The 15937-nt window shown below is 40.7% G+C and overlaps 1 protein-coding gene across 1 annotated transcript in view; it reads left to right on the top strand.

Annotated features, from left to right (window-relative positions):
- GRID2 (glutamate ionotropic receptor delta type subunit 2) overlaps nt 1-15937 on the top strand; it is a 1539079-nt gene that overhangs the window by 242212 nt on the left and 1280930 nt on the right. Inside the window, exon 2 of the mRNA XM_044302725.1 lies at nt 11408-11563. Coding sequence (XP_044158660.1) covers nt 11408-11563 — 156 coding nt within the window. The remainder of the gene's footprint in view (nt 1-11407; nt 11564-15937) is intronic.

Below are 15937 nucleotides of genomic sequence, written 5' to 3'. Positions count from 1 at the left end.
ACAGTCACCATAAAAATTAGGGCCACGTCCTCCATTGTAGTATTAAGATAATAATATATTGCAGGTGGTGAAAGACTATTTGAGCAGTTTGAAATGTTTTTGAACCAAGCTGTTAAGGGTGTGGAAGGCCAGTAATGGGGTCCTTACTAACTGACTTACACATGTGTGAAGCTGATTTGTGATTGAGTCTGGGCCTTATCAGATGGGGTGAGACGGCGTGGTGGCGGTGGCACAGAAAGTCTTGGAGTGTGGCGCTTGCACACTTCAGGACAGGGAAAAAAACAACTTGACGCCATTGTCCATGCCTGGGACTTGCCGGGAGGAGGGGTAAATTAATTGCCTCCACGGATGTTCTGGGTGGGGGGTGTCTCCAAGGTATGTGGCCAGTATCGGCTCCCAGCTTCCTGTGCTGCGAATGGGCCCGTGTATGGAGCTGCGGGGTTTAGTGCGGTAGTGGTTTGCTCAAGTTTCAGTACTGTTATTGGGGTTCCAGGGCAGGTCAGTATGATATTTCTGCCAATATCAGCCAAAAGTAGCTCGTAATTCCACCGATTGCCATGGATAGACAAAGTTGAGCTTAGGAGCTCTGTAATAATGCGTCTTAGCAGTCCAGCAGCTATCCATGCTCCCGACAATTTCAGTTATTTTGACAAACATCTCTACAGTTTCCATAGTTTAATCACATTTTGCAAACATACTAGTTGGGCAGAAGTTTTTCAGATAATTTTTTAGAATACAGCAGAAAAAGTTGATATAGTACAATTGGGCAGATTTACTATTGCAAAAGAAACAGAGTTATGGCGAACATGCCTTAAACCATATTCATTAAGGGTTGTAAACAAAGTTACTGCCATGCTCAAAAAGGGACCTGGTTTAGGAGAACATGTGTGTTTTCTAGTGTGGAAAGGTGTGTAGTTTAGGATGCAACATTGTGCATCAAACATTTGCTTGAAGAGGTGGTATAAGCTTAGGGGGGTAATGTATTGTGTGCACTGCATCAGTAAAGTGGAGTGATTTTCCTGTTTTGAGTAGGCAGTTGCATCAAAGTTATGATATATTTGCACAATTTTTAGGATGGTTTGTTCCACTAAGAGGTTGACAGATTTTGTTGTAAGAACTACATTTTTATCCAGTTTGATCACTGCTACTTTTTTCACAAAAAAGTTTATGTGTAATCCAGTTCCTTTGCAATAAATGTGACTAGAGTGAAAAATCTATAGATAATTTGTTTAACAAATTTAGCAAACAATATGCAACATGTAGATTTTGTATAAAAATTGCTTCAAACCAAGCAGACACAAAAAAATTCGACCAAAAGGTGGATATTGATTAGAAATGAGCAAATTTCTTGAATTTTTAATTTTTTTTTAACAAATATCTTTTTATTTGATTTTCACATACAACAAATATGCGACAATTGTAGCATTACATTTCACAGAAAAAAGAAGGTGTTAGAAATCGGGTTATCAATAATGTGCATGTAACAACGGCTAAAAAGAGTCACTCGTACAATAAAGGAGATTACCAATTTGCGTAGATTGACAGGTTTGGTAGATGATCAGTAATCTGCTCGGTTTGCATGGGTTAAAACTGTTTACATATCACAGTAGAAGTTATAGTCCCAATGAAAAGCAGAAATCAAGTGACAGCAGGTGTGACATATTGAATTAACATCTGGAGGGCTAATGAGACCTCCTTGTATCGAACAAAATGAACGTAACAAGAACAAGAAGAAACACATAAGCTGTTCCCAGGCACAAAAAATTGGTAAGTTGTAAAAGAAAAGTGATGTGTATGTTTTGGATTTATTTATTTAGACTGCATATGCGACCACTACAAATTTCAAATGGGAGAGGTACTCATTTAATCCATCTTAGGTTAAATACTCAAGAGGGGATTGTAACAAGAGGTGGAATTGTGTAGTGTACAGGTTTTGAAGACTAAGTTTTCTTGTATTCAATCCATGGTTTCCATAATTTAAGGAATTTGGAGTGCGAGCGATTGGCCCAGCTGCTAAGTTCTTCCATGAGAAAAAGATGATCAACCTTGATCTTCCACTGAGAAATGGTGGGAGGGTCCCGGTCCAGCCAATGCAAAGGTATCAGTGACCTAGCTGCTTGAACCAGCCATGTAGCTAGATCAAAGGCTTTAGGAGACCAACCTTTACCTGGAAGCCATAAGAGTACTGAAGAAGGGGTAAGCTTAATGGAGAGGCTGCAAATGTTATTTATTTCAGTTTCAATATTTGACCAAAAATTGACTAGTTTAGGGCATGACCACATTATATGACCTAGGGTACCCTCGTCTTGAAGGCATCTCCAACATGTGTCCGATGAGGACAGACCCTTCTTATGGAGTTTGCTAGGGTCATTATACCACCGAACCATTGTTTTGTATTAGTGTTCTTGGATTTTTACGCATCTAGAAAACCCGTGTGATCTTAGATGTATTTGGTCTATTTCTTTCGCATTTAGTGATATCCCTAGATCTTTCTCCCACTGAGCAATATAATCTGGCTTCTCTGTTTTCGTAAGTGGAGCAGGTTCTTGTAGATATTAGAGATTGTGTGTCTAAGGGTCTCTCGGTCTTGTACTATTTTTTCAAACCAAGTGAGTTTCTTGGTAATTTTGTATTTATCATGTAATTTAGCACAAGTATCTTTGAATACCTTCAGATCTAAAAAATTATCCTTCTTTATATGAAGGGAACCTATTGCTACCCTCTCTGCTGTTGTGTTAGCGCTAGCCATTAAATCCCCTAGAGTTGTATCTTTGAGTGAATTCCAAAAATCTGGTTGGTTAGAGATGGCGGGATAAACCAGAAAGGGGGCTAGTGGGGAAGGAAGAAAACTAGGGGGGTCAGAGAGCAGTTGTATGTGTTTGGAGATAGTACTGAAGGTTGAAAAGATCCCCTTGGTCAGACCATCAATCGGATGTGTAGATTTTTTTATACCCCACAGGCTTGCTAATTGGCATTTGGTCAAAGATAGGATTTCTATGTCGGAACCTAGTATTCTGAATTTGGGGATGCACAATTGCAACTATCTTTTTAGTTGAATTGCTCTGTAATAGGTCTGAGCATCTGGTAGACCCATACCTCCTTGTGATCTATCTCTAATTAGTTTGTCGTACGCTAGGCATGATTTCTTCCCCTTCCAGAGGAAAGAGGAGAACAAGGAACGCGTAGTGGCAAAAAAGGATTGCGGTAGGTGGATGGGGACCATTTGAAGGAGATACAGCAATTTAGGCATAATATATGTCTGGAGTAAGTTTTTTCTACCTAGCCAGGACACAAAGGGAAGAGAGAGCGAACCTAGCTGGTCTTTGATTTTATTTAGCAAAGGAGTGTAGTTCATGGAGTAAAGGGATTTTATGTCGTTTGTTAGGAAAATGCCAAGATACTTGATTTTTTCTTGTTGCCATACGAATGGGTAGGAGGAGCGTAGGAGTTGGACTTGGGATGATGGGATGGAAATATTAAGTGCTTCGGACTTAGAATAATTAATTTTAAAATTTGATAGTGATCCAAATTGTTCGAATAGGGTCATGAGTGGTGGGAATGCTTGAATGGGGTTTGTAATTAGGAGTAGAAGGTCATCCGCAAAAGCGGCACATTTATGTTCTTCCTGATTGGTTTTCATTCCTTTGATCAATTGATTGTCTCTTATCGAATGCAATAAAGTCTCCATAGTGATAATGAAAAGAGTGGGGGACAACAGACAACCTTGGCGAGTGCCATTACTTATGTTAAACGGTTTTGATAGAGTGCCGTTGACCCTCACTCTTGCACTAGGATGGTGGTAAAGAGACATAACTGCAGTAACAAAGAGGGGGGGTATACCGAATCTGAGAAGTGCTTTTTGCATATATGACCTGTCGACGCAGTCAAATGCCTTCTCGGCATCAGTGCCGAGAAGGATGAGAGGACATTTCCTAGACTTAGTCAACTTGATCGCGTGAAGGACTCTGCAAGAGTGAAAATTCCCTTCTCTTCCCCTAACAAATCCGGCCTGGTCTTGGTGGATTATTTTTGGAACTATTTTATTAAGTCGGTTTGCTAGGATCTTCGCCCATACCTTAACGTCTAAATTGAGGAGAGAGATTGGTCTATAGCTACCGCACTCTGTTTCTTTTTTGCCTTCTTTCGCTATAACTGTGATGGTAGCTTCTAGAGTTTGTTTTGGAGGGCGAGTACCCGACATAAGTGCTTGGCACCATGCTGTCATGTGAGGGAGAAGGATCGGGAGCAATTTTTTGTAGTATCCAGCAGGTAGACCATCTGGACCTGGGGCTTTTCCATTAGGGAGTGATTTGACAATGCTCGTTAGTTCGTCCGCGGTGATAGGAGCTAACAGGGATAGACTATCTTCTCCGGAAATGTTAGGGAGATTAAGCTTGGAAAGAAAAGCGTCAATTTTTTGCAGCTTCGTGTCTGTTTGTGAGTTCGGGGGGATGTTATATAGTTGACTATAAAAGTGGCTGAATTCAGTAGCAATTTCTCCCGTGTCTTGGACCAGGTTGCCCGTGTGCATTTTAATGCATTTGATAAACTGGCTGTCTTTCCTTTTCTTGATTAGGTAGGATGTTAGTTTGCTGCCCCTGTCTCCATGTGCATAGTGTTTGAATTGTGCATACTTGTACGCCTTGGCACATCTAATATTAAGCAACTCTTTTAGTTTATTGTGAAGAGAGATCAGGTCCTCATTCATAATCTTTGCTTTGGAATGTTTCTGTATAGATTCTAAAGCCGCAATTTGTGATAGAAGAGAATTTAACATATTTTGTCTGTCTTTTTTGACCTTAGTCCCCAGGGCTATTAGTTCTAATGAAAGCTTTGTGAGCTTCCCAAACTATGGTTTAAGAAGTGTTGGATGGTTTGTTTTCTTGAAAATAAAGGGCCAATTTTTTGGACAGATCTGCATCTAGCAAGGTTTCATTTAGCCTCCATGTCCATTCTCTCGCTGGAAGGGAGGAAAAGGACATGCACGCCGAGACCGGTGCGTGATCTGAAATTGTGATGGAACCAATTTCTGCTTTTTCAAGGGTATTCAAATGAGCGTCCGAGATGAATATATAGTCTATTCTTTGGAAAGAATGATGGACTTGTGAATAGTAGGAGTAATCTTTAGTCGAGGCATTGAGGGTTCTCCATATATCTATTAAGTGAGTCTTGGTTAGAAGTTTTTGAATGCTTCCAAGAGTTGTTTTAGCTAAAGATGATACACCTTTGGAAGTATCCAAACTTGGATTGAGGGAAACATTCAGATCTCCTCCTACTAGCAGTAGCCCCTCTGAAAACGTTTGAAATTTTTCAAGTGTGGTTTTGAGCCACTTATGTTGATTTTTATTTGGTGCGTAGATGCTAGCTAGGGATATTAAGGTGTGACCTATCTTGCCTTTGACAAAGATATAACGTCCCTCAAGATCTGAAAGCGTTAAGATGTGTTCAAAGGGTATGTGTTTAGCTATTGCTATACTGACTCCTCTGGCTGCTTTTTTATAAGTAGAGTGAAACCATTTGTCATATCGTATATGTGGTAATTTAGGTATTCTGTCCGATTTTAAATGGGTCTCTTGAAGAAAGCAAATGTCTGAATTGCTCTTCTTCAAGAGAGCGAGTACCTGAGACCTCTTTTGAGGTGAGTTGAAGCCTCTGACGTTAAAGTTAGTTGTGGTTACAGTTGCCATGGTGTTGAGATTTGTAAGGTAGTGCAGTCATCTGGGTAAAAAGTCCCGGGAACAGCTTGTAGAAAACTATGCATAAAAGAAACAATAACATAGTCATTCAATTTTGACTTATTGACAACAAAAAAGGTCCATTAGGTGTCGTTCTTAGAGCTTGTTTTGAGGAGGACCTAGGACTTCTACATGATAGAATGGGCCTAGTACTTTGGCCATTTTCATACATGTAGAGGGGGTATGCGGGAGCAAAGGGACCCACGGGATTCCCGCTCTGTCACCGCAGACCCTTGTTTAGTGTGTGTAGAGGAACGTAATCTTTAATCGCACCGTTGAGAACAGTTCAGGGTGAACAGTTTCCAAGAAATACATCAATGGCTGACCTTACAAACCTGAGTGGGGAGGGGAAGGGTAGGGTAACCAGAGAGGGGAGGGGGGAGGGAGGAGGGGAGATACTCCGACGATGATAGGAAGGGAGAAGGGCATCTTAGGAACGAAATGGGGAGGTTTGTAATGTAGGGATGGAAGTATATAGTCAGCGTGATCATACATAATATCCACTGAACTAATGGTCTGTACAGGGTTAAGTTATCCCTGAATCATGGTACATATATGCATAAACCATATGGTTAGATATAGAAAAAGATAAAGACACCAAATAACTATCGCTAACTGTGATTGTATGTGTAGCAGTAGGCGGGCCCATCTCATGGCCGCCGACTGCAGACATACCTATTTCTGAATCCAGAATCTCTAAAGTGAAGAGAGGAGAGACAACAGGTGAGATAGACAGCAGGTGGAACATGAGTGAAGAGAGTGCAGTGTATAAGTTACATTGCTAGCATTGAATGTGGGAAAAGAGTATTAGTAAGTGCAATCGCAGAATAATAAACGAGAACTTAATACTCAGTTAGCTTGTGTTCTTGGTAAGTAGCTTCAGGCCATGAGATATGACTCATCTTCGGCTAGATCTCGAATGTCTGTTTCTGGCCGGGGTCGACCACGGTTCCAATCTTGGTAGAGGAGGCAGCTGTCTACCCGAACTGTCTACCGGCATCCAAGAGTCCACCGATATGGGGTCGATGTCGAGATGCTCCCATACTTCTGGCAGATCTGCTGGGGTTCGGATCGTAAAGCGTCGGCCATCTTTGCTGAAGGTGAGACCGAAAGGATAGAGCCACCTATACAATATCTTTTGTTCTCTGAGGTGGTCCATTAGTGGTTTCATCAGTTTTCTTTTATATAGCATGGATGGGGCTATGCCCTGATATAAGGATATTTTTTCATCCTCGTAGTGTAGCTCCTTCTTTTCTCGCACCGCTTGTAGTAGGGCCGCGGTGCTCCTAAAACTTAGTAGGCCGCAGATAACATCGCATGGAGTTCCCCTTTCTTTGGGACTGGTCGCAGGGATCTGTGAGTCCTTTCGATGGTGATGCCTTGAGCTTTATCTGCCCCTAATAAATCAATAAAAAGTTGTTCGGCAGTATCTTTAAGGTCAGCATTACTTACTGATTCAGGTAGGCCTTTAAATCGAATGTTTTTTCTTCTGCTCCGATTCTCCTGGTCTTCAATTAGCATCAAAGCTGTGTTGAGCAATTTAGCTTGCATGTCCAGGAGATCGGATACTGCAGTCGCTCTATTTGCAAGGAGGCTTTGGTTCCCTTTCAGGGACTCGACCCTGTGGCCTAGTGATTTTACATCTTCCCTCATATCTCTAACTTCCTGGAGCAGTGGTGCCAGTGCATGGGTTAGTGAGTCTTTGAGGAAGGATCTCGTGAGGATGGTATTGTTGTCGTCCGATTGTACGGTATCGACCGTTTCTTTTCCTCCCTCGGCACCTGTGCATTCCTCTCCGTCCTCTTCCTCTGAGTCTGGTATCGAGGGCTGCGGCGCCATCTTGCTTAATCGCGCCGATGAGAGCGCTAGCTTCTTTCTGATAAACCGGTCCATCTCCGTCTGCCCCTTTTTGTGTTTAGGGGTTGCTAGATGGTCTCTGGGTTTGTCTCTCCCGATTTTTACCATATTTGTTTGAATCTGGGTGTCTTTATATGCTGAAACACGGGTCTAAGCGGCAGGAGCTCTGTCTCAGACCTCCATCACGCTCAGCGGTCAGGCTCCGCCCCTAGGTCCTTTCTCTTGAAATTTGTTTTATCTCTGATTCGTCAACAACAAAAAAAGGTTTAAATTGAGTCTACCTGAATCAAGTATGCTCTAATTGCCTCAAAAAATGGTACATAACACTCTAAAGTCTCTCAAATTTCCTCTCAAAAAGCAGAGCAAAAACATGTCATTACATACAGCGATCTCCTCCTCAGTATAGGGACGAGCAATCGCTAATGCATTGCTCATCTCTATACTGTCTCATGGTTTTTCTATTATATGGCTTGACCTGCAGCCAGCAAACCAGGATTTTTTAACATGTTAAAAGATCCCGATTACCCAATGAACAAGCATTTGTATTAGTATTACACTGCAAGATGATTGCTAACAAGCGTTCATATGAACGCTCATTAGCGATCACCTTAATAATAATCTGCCTGTGTCATAGGGCCATACCCCTCTCTGATACCAGCAGAAGTAAAATATGCTAATTTGCTAGAGAGTCTAAAAGTGTGTTTATCATCCTCATTATCCGCAGTGACTGGAACATTTTTAGACTGCCTAGTCTAAGTGTGCATTATCTTAATATTATACAGTATTAGTAAATCCCCTACATTGCTTTAGAGCCTTAAAGAGGTTTTATCACCTCAGCAAATAGTATTCATCATTATACACACTGCTTGCTCCCATTGTTATGACCACCCTGCAATCCATCAGCTATAGCCATGCTTGCACACTATAGAAAAAAAACACTAGCCTATGTGTGCTCCCGTGGTCCTGACCACCTGAGATGCTGACACTTTTTCCTACAGTGTGCAAGCACAACCACCACTGATGGATTGCAGAGTGGTCATAACCATGGAAATGAGCAGCATGTAATGTGATAAAAATAAATAAATCCAGCCAGCAAAGGAAGCAATATTAACAATCAAAATGCATTGCTAAGTGATTTGTTTTAACTTACTCTACATAAATGCTATTTGCTGAAGTGACACAACCACTTTAATAATTGATGCAATAATAAGAAGTATTTTTGACTTCCTAATTGATGACTCCTCCCCCACCCCTTAGGCTATGCACTAGACAGAGAGCAGTATATCCCTTTTTTATCTACTGAAGAATTCACTCAACTGGTATTGTAGTAAACTGATGCTACAGTCAAATGGCTTTCATAAGATCAGAATGGCAGCTTATGTTTTATAGATTTTAAAGATTCTCATGCCCCAAATCTGGAAGATCTCCTATAATGATAAACAATCATTTCATACGATCATATCCCATGTACCAAATGGCTAGTATGCTAAGCAATTATTCACACTCATGCTATGCAATTCTTATATATTGACTTATTTGTATTGTCACGTTTATAAGATACAGTATGAAAGCAAATAATTAAAATGTGTAAAATATGCTAAACCAACCCCTGTTGAGTTTGTAATACCCCTTAAATCTAGAGGAAAAACAACCATGACATCAATGTGATCAGAGACTATGGGCCACCATACACGTTAGTCTAATGTCGGCCAAACTTGATAAAAAAAGGTGTCTCGGCCAACAGTCTAATGTGTGGGGACCTTCCGACTCTTCCCTGACAGATGATGTCAATGGAAAGAAGGATTAGGAGAAGGGGCAGATAATGACACAATACATTCTGTAGCTGCATAATAACTTATTATTTTTTATGAGAAAGTGATTACTTGATGTCAGTGGATCAGTGCCAGTCACAGATGAAAAAAATGTACAAAGCAATCTATGTCTGACCTCTTCTATTGTGCCACTCATATGTAACTCACCTGACCTAAAAATGCCAGGCTTAATAAGGCCTCTTTCACATGGGCGTGTGTGCCGCGTTGCTGTATTGCGGACCGCATTTGCGCATCTGCCAAACACGGGTGCCGTTCCGTGGGCATTCCGCATCACGGATGTGGACCCATTCACTTCAATGGGTCCGCAAATCCAGAGATGCAGAATGGTGCAGAACGGAAGCACGGGTGGGGTTTCATCCCGTACTTCCGTTCCGCAAAAAGATAGAACATGTCCTATCTTTTTGCGGAATGGCCGGATCGCGGACCCATTCAAATGAATGGGTCCGCGATCCGCAGCGGCTGCCCAACGGACTGTGCTTGTGAATTGCGGCCCGCATTTTGAGGGCCGCAGCGTGACCACGGGGGCACACACGCCTGTGTGAAAGAGGCCTAACAGACATTTCAAATAATGGGTATATGTTATTATTATTATTATTATTATTATTATTATTATTATTACAATTATTATTTCTTAATTACAGTGTGATTTAAATAAAAATTGTTCCCTGTATATATGTCATAATTTATAAAACAATAATACGCTGCAAACAGACAACACTAGCTGCAATCAAGTACAAATCTCCAAAATTATCTGTGAGGACATAGAAATAGCCATGAAACATGAATTGTTTGAATTGTTTGGCCACAGTACCTTGTGTACATGGGAAAAGGGAAGAAAGGCTAATGCATAAGAATTGTGTTCACTACATTCAAATGTCTGCTCTCACGTACTGTTACCTTCAACTGCAGTGTCATCCTAGATTTGCTTCATTTTAGCGGGATTTTGTATAGTCAGAGCCATTTATTATGGTACATCAACTAAAAAGCTTTTCTTACAGAATAAGTTATAAAGACACCTATTATACCTAATGCATTATATAGCATCAATTGTCATAGCTGTAGAAGGAACTAATTCCTGTGAGAGAAGACAGGCCAAGTTTATGGTCAACAGTAGCGATGAGCAAAAAGAAAAAAAATTGATTTGGCTGCTTTGCCAAATTCCTTAGTCACGAAGCACATTTCTTTCTTGTATGAATGCAGGCTTTCGTCATCATACCCCTGAGATGCCTTGTTCATGCATGATCGCGGCATCTGATATTAAGAACAGTGTAAAAAAGAAAAATAATAATAATACTTACCTGATCCACTTGCTCACAATGGGCCGGCCACTGTCACCTTGCTAGAAGGTCTAAAACAAAATCTTGCGCGGCCTAAGATGACGTCAAGAAAGATGGAGGCGGCCAGCCTGTTGCGAGCAAATGGATTATTTCAGGTCAAATCGATTCACTGTCGCGAAGCACTAGTCAACAGTTTATAACCGGATATCAGGTCCTGTAAATTTGTGCGCAAAACAACAAAGTCTTGTCTTGACGTTGTTTAAAGAAGTTTTGTGAGATATTTATATTGACCTATCCTCAGATAGGTTATCAATATAAAATTGGCAGGGTATGACTCCGGTAACCACTTTTGAACAGCTGTTTGAAGAGGCCAGTAACATCACATTCATCAGTCAAGTGTCCTAGACGCAGCTCAGTCTCATTCAAATAAAAGGGGCTGAGCTGTAAAACCAAGCACAATCTCTATACAATGGATGGCGCTGTGCTTGGTATGCTATATGAAGGCTATGGATCAACACGGATTCCTCAAATAGCTGATATGTGTGGGTGCCGGATATCAGACCCTGACAATTTGCTAATGACCTATCCTGAGGATAGGTCATGAATATTTCACATTAGAAAACCCCTCTAACAACCATAACTGTTGTACTTTGCTGCTTACCCCTCTTTTTGTTCATCTATTAACAGCACTGTTTTCTCTTTTCAGGGGCAATTTTTGATGACTCTGCTAGAAAAGATTATGACGTATTTCGCATGGCAGTCGATGATCTAAATTTAAATGAAGATATTTTGCAAACGGAAAAGATCACATTTACAGAAAAATTTGTCGATGGCAGTAATCCCTTTGTTGTTGTCCAGGAAGGTAGGAGTCCACAATTTAGGAATTTTCTCATCTATTTAATGTATTTTCCAAAATATTTTCACCATATTTATTTATACAAACCTAATCCACATGCTTTAAAGAATAATATCTTTTTCGAGGGGCGGTGTGCATTTTAAATCTGCAATATGTAAATGATTTCTCCAAATTTCCATAATCAATTGAATCCCTTTCAGTGTAACTGTGGTGAATCTGCAGTAAAATTTGTGACAAAATCTTCAATTGATACATGCAGATTTTGCAATGGATTTGCAGCAGAATTATAGTGAAATCAGCAATTTGTTTTTTTTTTTGTATGGGAGACATTCTCAAAGTGTAAGCAACAATACTAAAACGCACCATACCTCTCCAATATATCATAACTAGGGATGAGCGAATTTCATATTTTGAAATTCGTTTTTGGTTTGTGTTGTGGTATTTACTGAATTGCGTTATGGATTCTGTTACCACGGACCAAAACACAATTCCATGACGGAATGCATAACAGAATGCCTTAAGAGGCATTCCATTATTCATTCCGTCATAGGAGAAGCCTAATCATACCTGCCTGCAGATAAACATATTGCATGATAGGGAGTCTACAGAACATACTGTAACAGCACTCTCAAGGCACTACATGCAAAATCTATATAAAAACTAATGCCACATGCCATATCATAAAAATGAGGTTTCTTATCAAATATACTGTATGTTGATCAAAACATATCTGTGCCCACCCACCAAGGCAAGGTGACCTAAATCCAGACGAAACCTACTCTATGTAATACCTATCTCTTTGCCAGTGGGCAACTACATTCAGGATAGCAGATCTCACATATATACTGTGTTGCTAGAGTTATTAACTCTATATTCAATAGGCATCCAATGAGAAGAATAGCAGGGAGAGGGGATAAACCTTTGTTTATCTCTTAAAGGGCTTGTCTGAGCGTTTAATATTGATGGCCTATCTTCAGGATAAGTCACTAATATGTAATTGGTGGAGCTCCGATAGTCTGCACCCCCACCGATTAGCTATTTGAAGAGCATACAGTGCTTCTGTAAGCTCCATTGCCTACTTGGAGCTTACAAAGCACAGGGCCATCTATTGGCTAACAACTGTGCTTGGTATTGCAGCTCAAACCCATTCACTTGAATGAGACATAGCCACAACCAAGCCATGTGACTAATGAATGTGATATCACTGATCTAGGCCATGGCACTCATAGAGCTCTGTGGCCTCTTCAAACAGCTGATCAGTAGGGATGTAAAAAATCGGACCGCCACCGATCAGATACTGATAACCTATCCTAAGAATTGGTCATCGGTTTTAAACACTTGAATGACCTCTTTAAAGTTCTACTAGTTTATGATAGCACATCTAAAAATAAAAGTTAAATATTTGTTTATAAGATCATTTCAAATATAATTGTTAATTTTTCTAATAAATAGATTCATCCATAACTGTTCACATTGATTAGTTTTTTATATTTTAGTATTGTGTATGACAATTTTTATCAAGAAAGGAATGTGTTCAATGTAGAAAATATCCCATTCTCATTCTTACTGATTCTTTGTTGCTGCAATCCCAAAGCTTCTTCAGTATCAGATGGTCTCTGCTTTTTGTTCCCAGTTTGACATGCAGTAAATTTCTGGAGATGCTTGTTCAGCTGGTCAATGGCCATAGTGGTGATCCAAATCAACCATTGTTTTGACGAGTGTGCCTTTTCTGGCAATTTCTGCATGTCAGCCTGGGACCAGGAAGTGAAGATCAATGGGGAAAAGAGCAGCTTTGATTGAGATAAAACCACAAAGCATTCCCTTAAATTTAGGTAGACAATAAATATATCAACTGGATATCCTAATGGCAAAATCAGCATGACATGATAACAATGCAGTAGAATTTAATATGGTGTAATTGGTTTTACTATAGTATAATTTTTTATTGATAGTTTCTTATGAGTTTAAAGGCTTAGTGAATAGATCAATACATTACACAATTGCTGTCCTTTTTCTTTTCTTTTTTTCTACCTGCACATATTCAAGGAATGATGACATACTTTTTAATTACAATTTTTCCGGTTTACTAAAGTCTTTCATTTACAGTACAAAAAAGAAAATTTAACTACCTAGGCAAGGGGAAACTGCTGTTAATCATAAGACACACATTAAACACAGAAATGACTCAGTCTAAATTAGTAGGAAAGTAACTTTGACAAGTTAAAACAATGAGCATTTTTATATACTACTACTTAGTATGCTATGTATGCTTTTGGATTAGAACACTCCCAGTCTGCTATATATGTATTATTGGAATGTATTATTTTTTTTTACTGTAAGTTGTAAAATTCATAGATAATTTAGAAACAATGCTGATTGGTGGAGCTCTATAATGTAAATGAAGACATTGGCCCTATGGGCTGTATTATACTGTCTGATGTTCAGACAGGATGAGGCCTAATTGAGGAAAAATTATATTCTGTTGCTTTTGAAATGTCCATTCATTACAGCATGTCTCTGTTCTTATTGTATATATATTGCTGTTTCTTCATACATTCATGAAGTATTCCTGATGAAGGGACTGATGTTGTTCTGAAAGTTCTCTATGTAACATCATTGCGATTATTTTTGTTAAACAGTACCAGACCATAAATTCTAATTGCATATTATTGATAATTATGCCAAAAATGCTTGGCATAATAGAGTCTTAGGGCTTTCAGTTCAGTGTCTTTGTTTGGTGTTTGTGCAAGAAAGTGTTATTTGCACAAGCACCAAATTGGTTCATAAAACTCTAAATGCCTTACTGATGTCTAAAGAGCAACCTTTGGGCATCTGACAGGCAAGTACAGTATTGTGCAAACATTTCAGGCAGGGGTGGAAAAATGCTTTAATGTAAGAATTAACAATATCAAAATTAAATTAAAAAAAAAATTGAACTCTAAATCAAATCATTATTTGGTGTGAGCACCTTTGCACACGGTTTTTGAAAGGACTTGGTAGAGAGGTCAAACATCTTGGAGATCTAATCATAGGTCTTCTGTGGATGTAAGCTTGCTCAAATCTTTCTGTCTCTTCATGTAGTCCAAGACAGGCTCAATGATGTTTAGATTGGAGCTCTTGATTTGTGACCATTTTGTATTCCTTGGCACAAATAAAGGGGGTCATTTTAATTAAAGCCCCTGCACTGGCAGTGGATTGCCAAAGTTATGTAGAGGCAGCGGCCTCTACATAACTTCTGCACATCCAGCACTGCTTCTAAATGTAATACAGCTTCCTGGCTGGATTACATTTAGACCATTTTCTACACCTATACCAGGTACTGCCTAGGCGGCCCATCCCTGCCCACGCCGCGTCCTATTTTTTCGACCTCTCTAAATCAGCATCTGAAATACGCCTAAGGCCTCATGCACACGACCGTTGTGTGCACCCGTGGCCGTTGTTCCGTTTTCCGTGATTTTCTGCGGACCCATTGACTTTCAATGGGTCAGTTGAAAACTCGGAAAATGCACCGTTTGTCATCCGCCTCCGTGATCCGTGTATCCTGACCTGTCCTATTTTTTTGATGGTCAACGGTTCACGGACCCATTCAAGTCAATGGTGGCACAGTGTGCGGCCTCCCCTCTTCCCCCCAGATCATTGGTGGCAGAGGAGAGTTCCGATCAGAGTCCCAGTTTAATCGCTGGGGCTCCGATCGGTAACCATGGCAACCAGGACACTACTGCAGTTCTGGTTGCCATGGTTACTTAGCAATATTAGAAGCATCGTACTTACCTGCTGCGCTGTCTGTGACCGGTCGGGAGCTCCTCCTACTGGTAAGTGACAGATCATTAAGCAATGCGCCGCACAGACCTATCACTTACCAGTAGGAGGAACTCCCGGCCGGTCACAGACAGCGCAGCAGGTAAGTATGCTGCTTCTAATATTGCTAAGTAACCATGGCAACCAGGACTGCAGTAGCGTCCTGGTTGCCATGGTTACCGATCGGAGCCCCAGCGATTAAACTGGGACTCCGATCGGAACTCTCCGCTGCCACAAATGATCGGGGGAGGGGAGGCCGCACACTGTGCCACCAATGATAATACAATAGAGGGAGGGAGGGGGGCCGCACACTGTGCCACCAATGATATTAATACAATAGAGGGAGGGAGGGGGGGCCGCACACTGTGCCACCAATGATATTAATACAATAGAGGGAGGGAGGGGGGCGGGGGGCCCGCACACTGTGCCACCAATGATAATACAATAGAGGGAGGGAGGGGGCCGGGGGGTCCGCACACTGTGCCACCAATGATAATACAATAGAGGGAGGGAGGGGGGGCACACACTGGCCACCAATGATAATACAATAGAGGGAGGGAGGGGGGTCACACTGGCCACCAA

The sequence above is a fragment of the Bufo gargarizans genome, chromosome 1 (genome assembly GCF_014858855.1).
Source record: "Bufo gargarizans isolate SCDJY-AF-19 chromosome 1, ASM1485885v1, whole genome shotgun sequence".
Taxonomy (NCBI): domain Eukaryota; kingdom Metazoa; phylum Chordata; class Amphibia; order Anura; family Bufonidae; genus Bufo; species Bufo gargarizans.
This window is presented reverse-complemented; position numbering and strand designations above follow the sequence as displayed.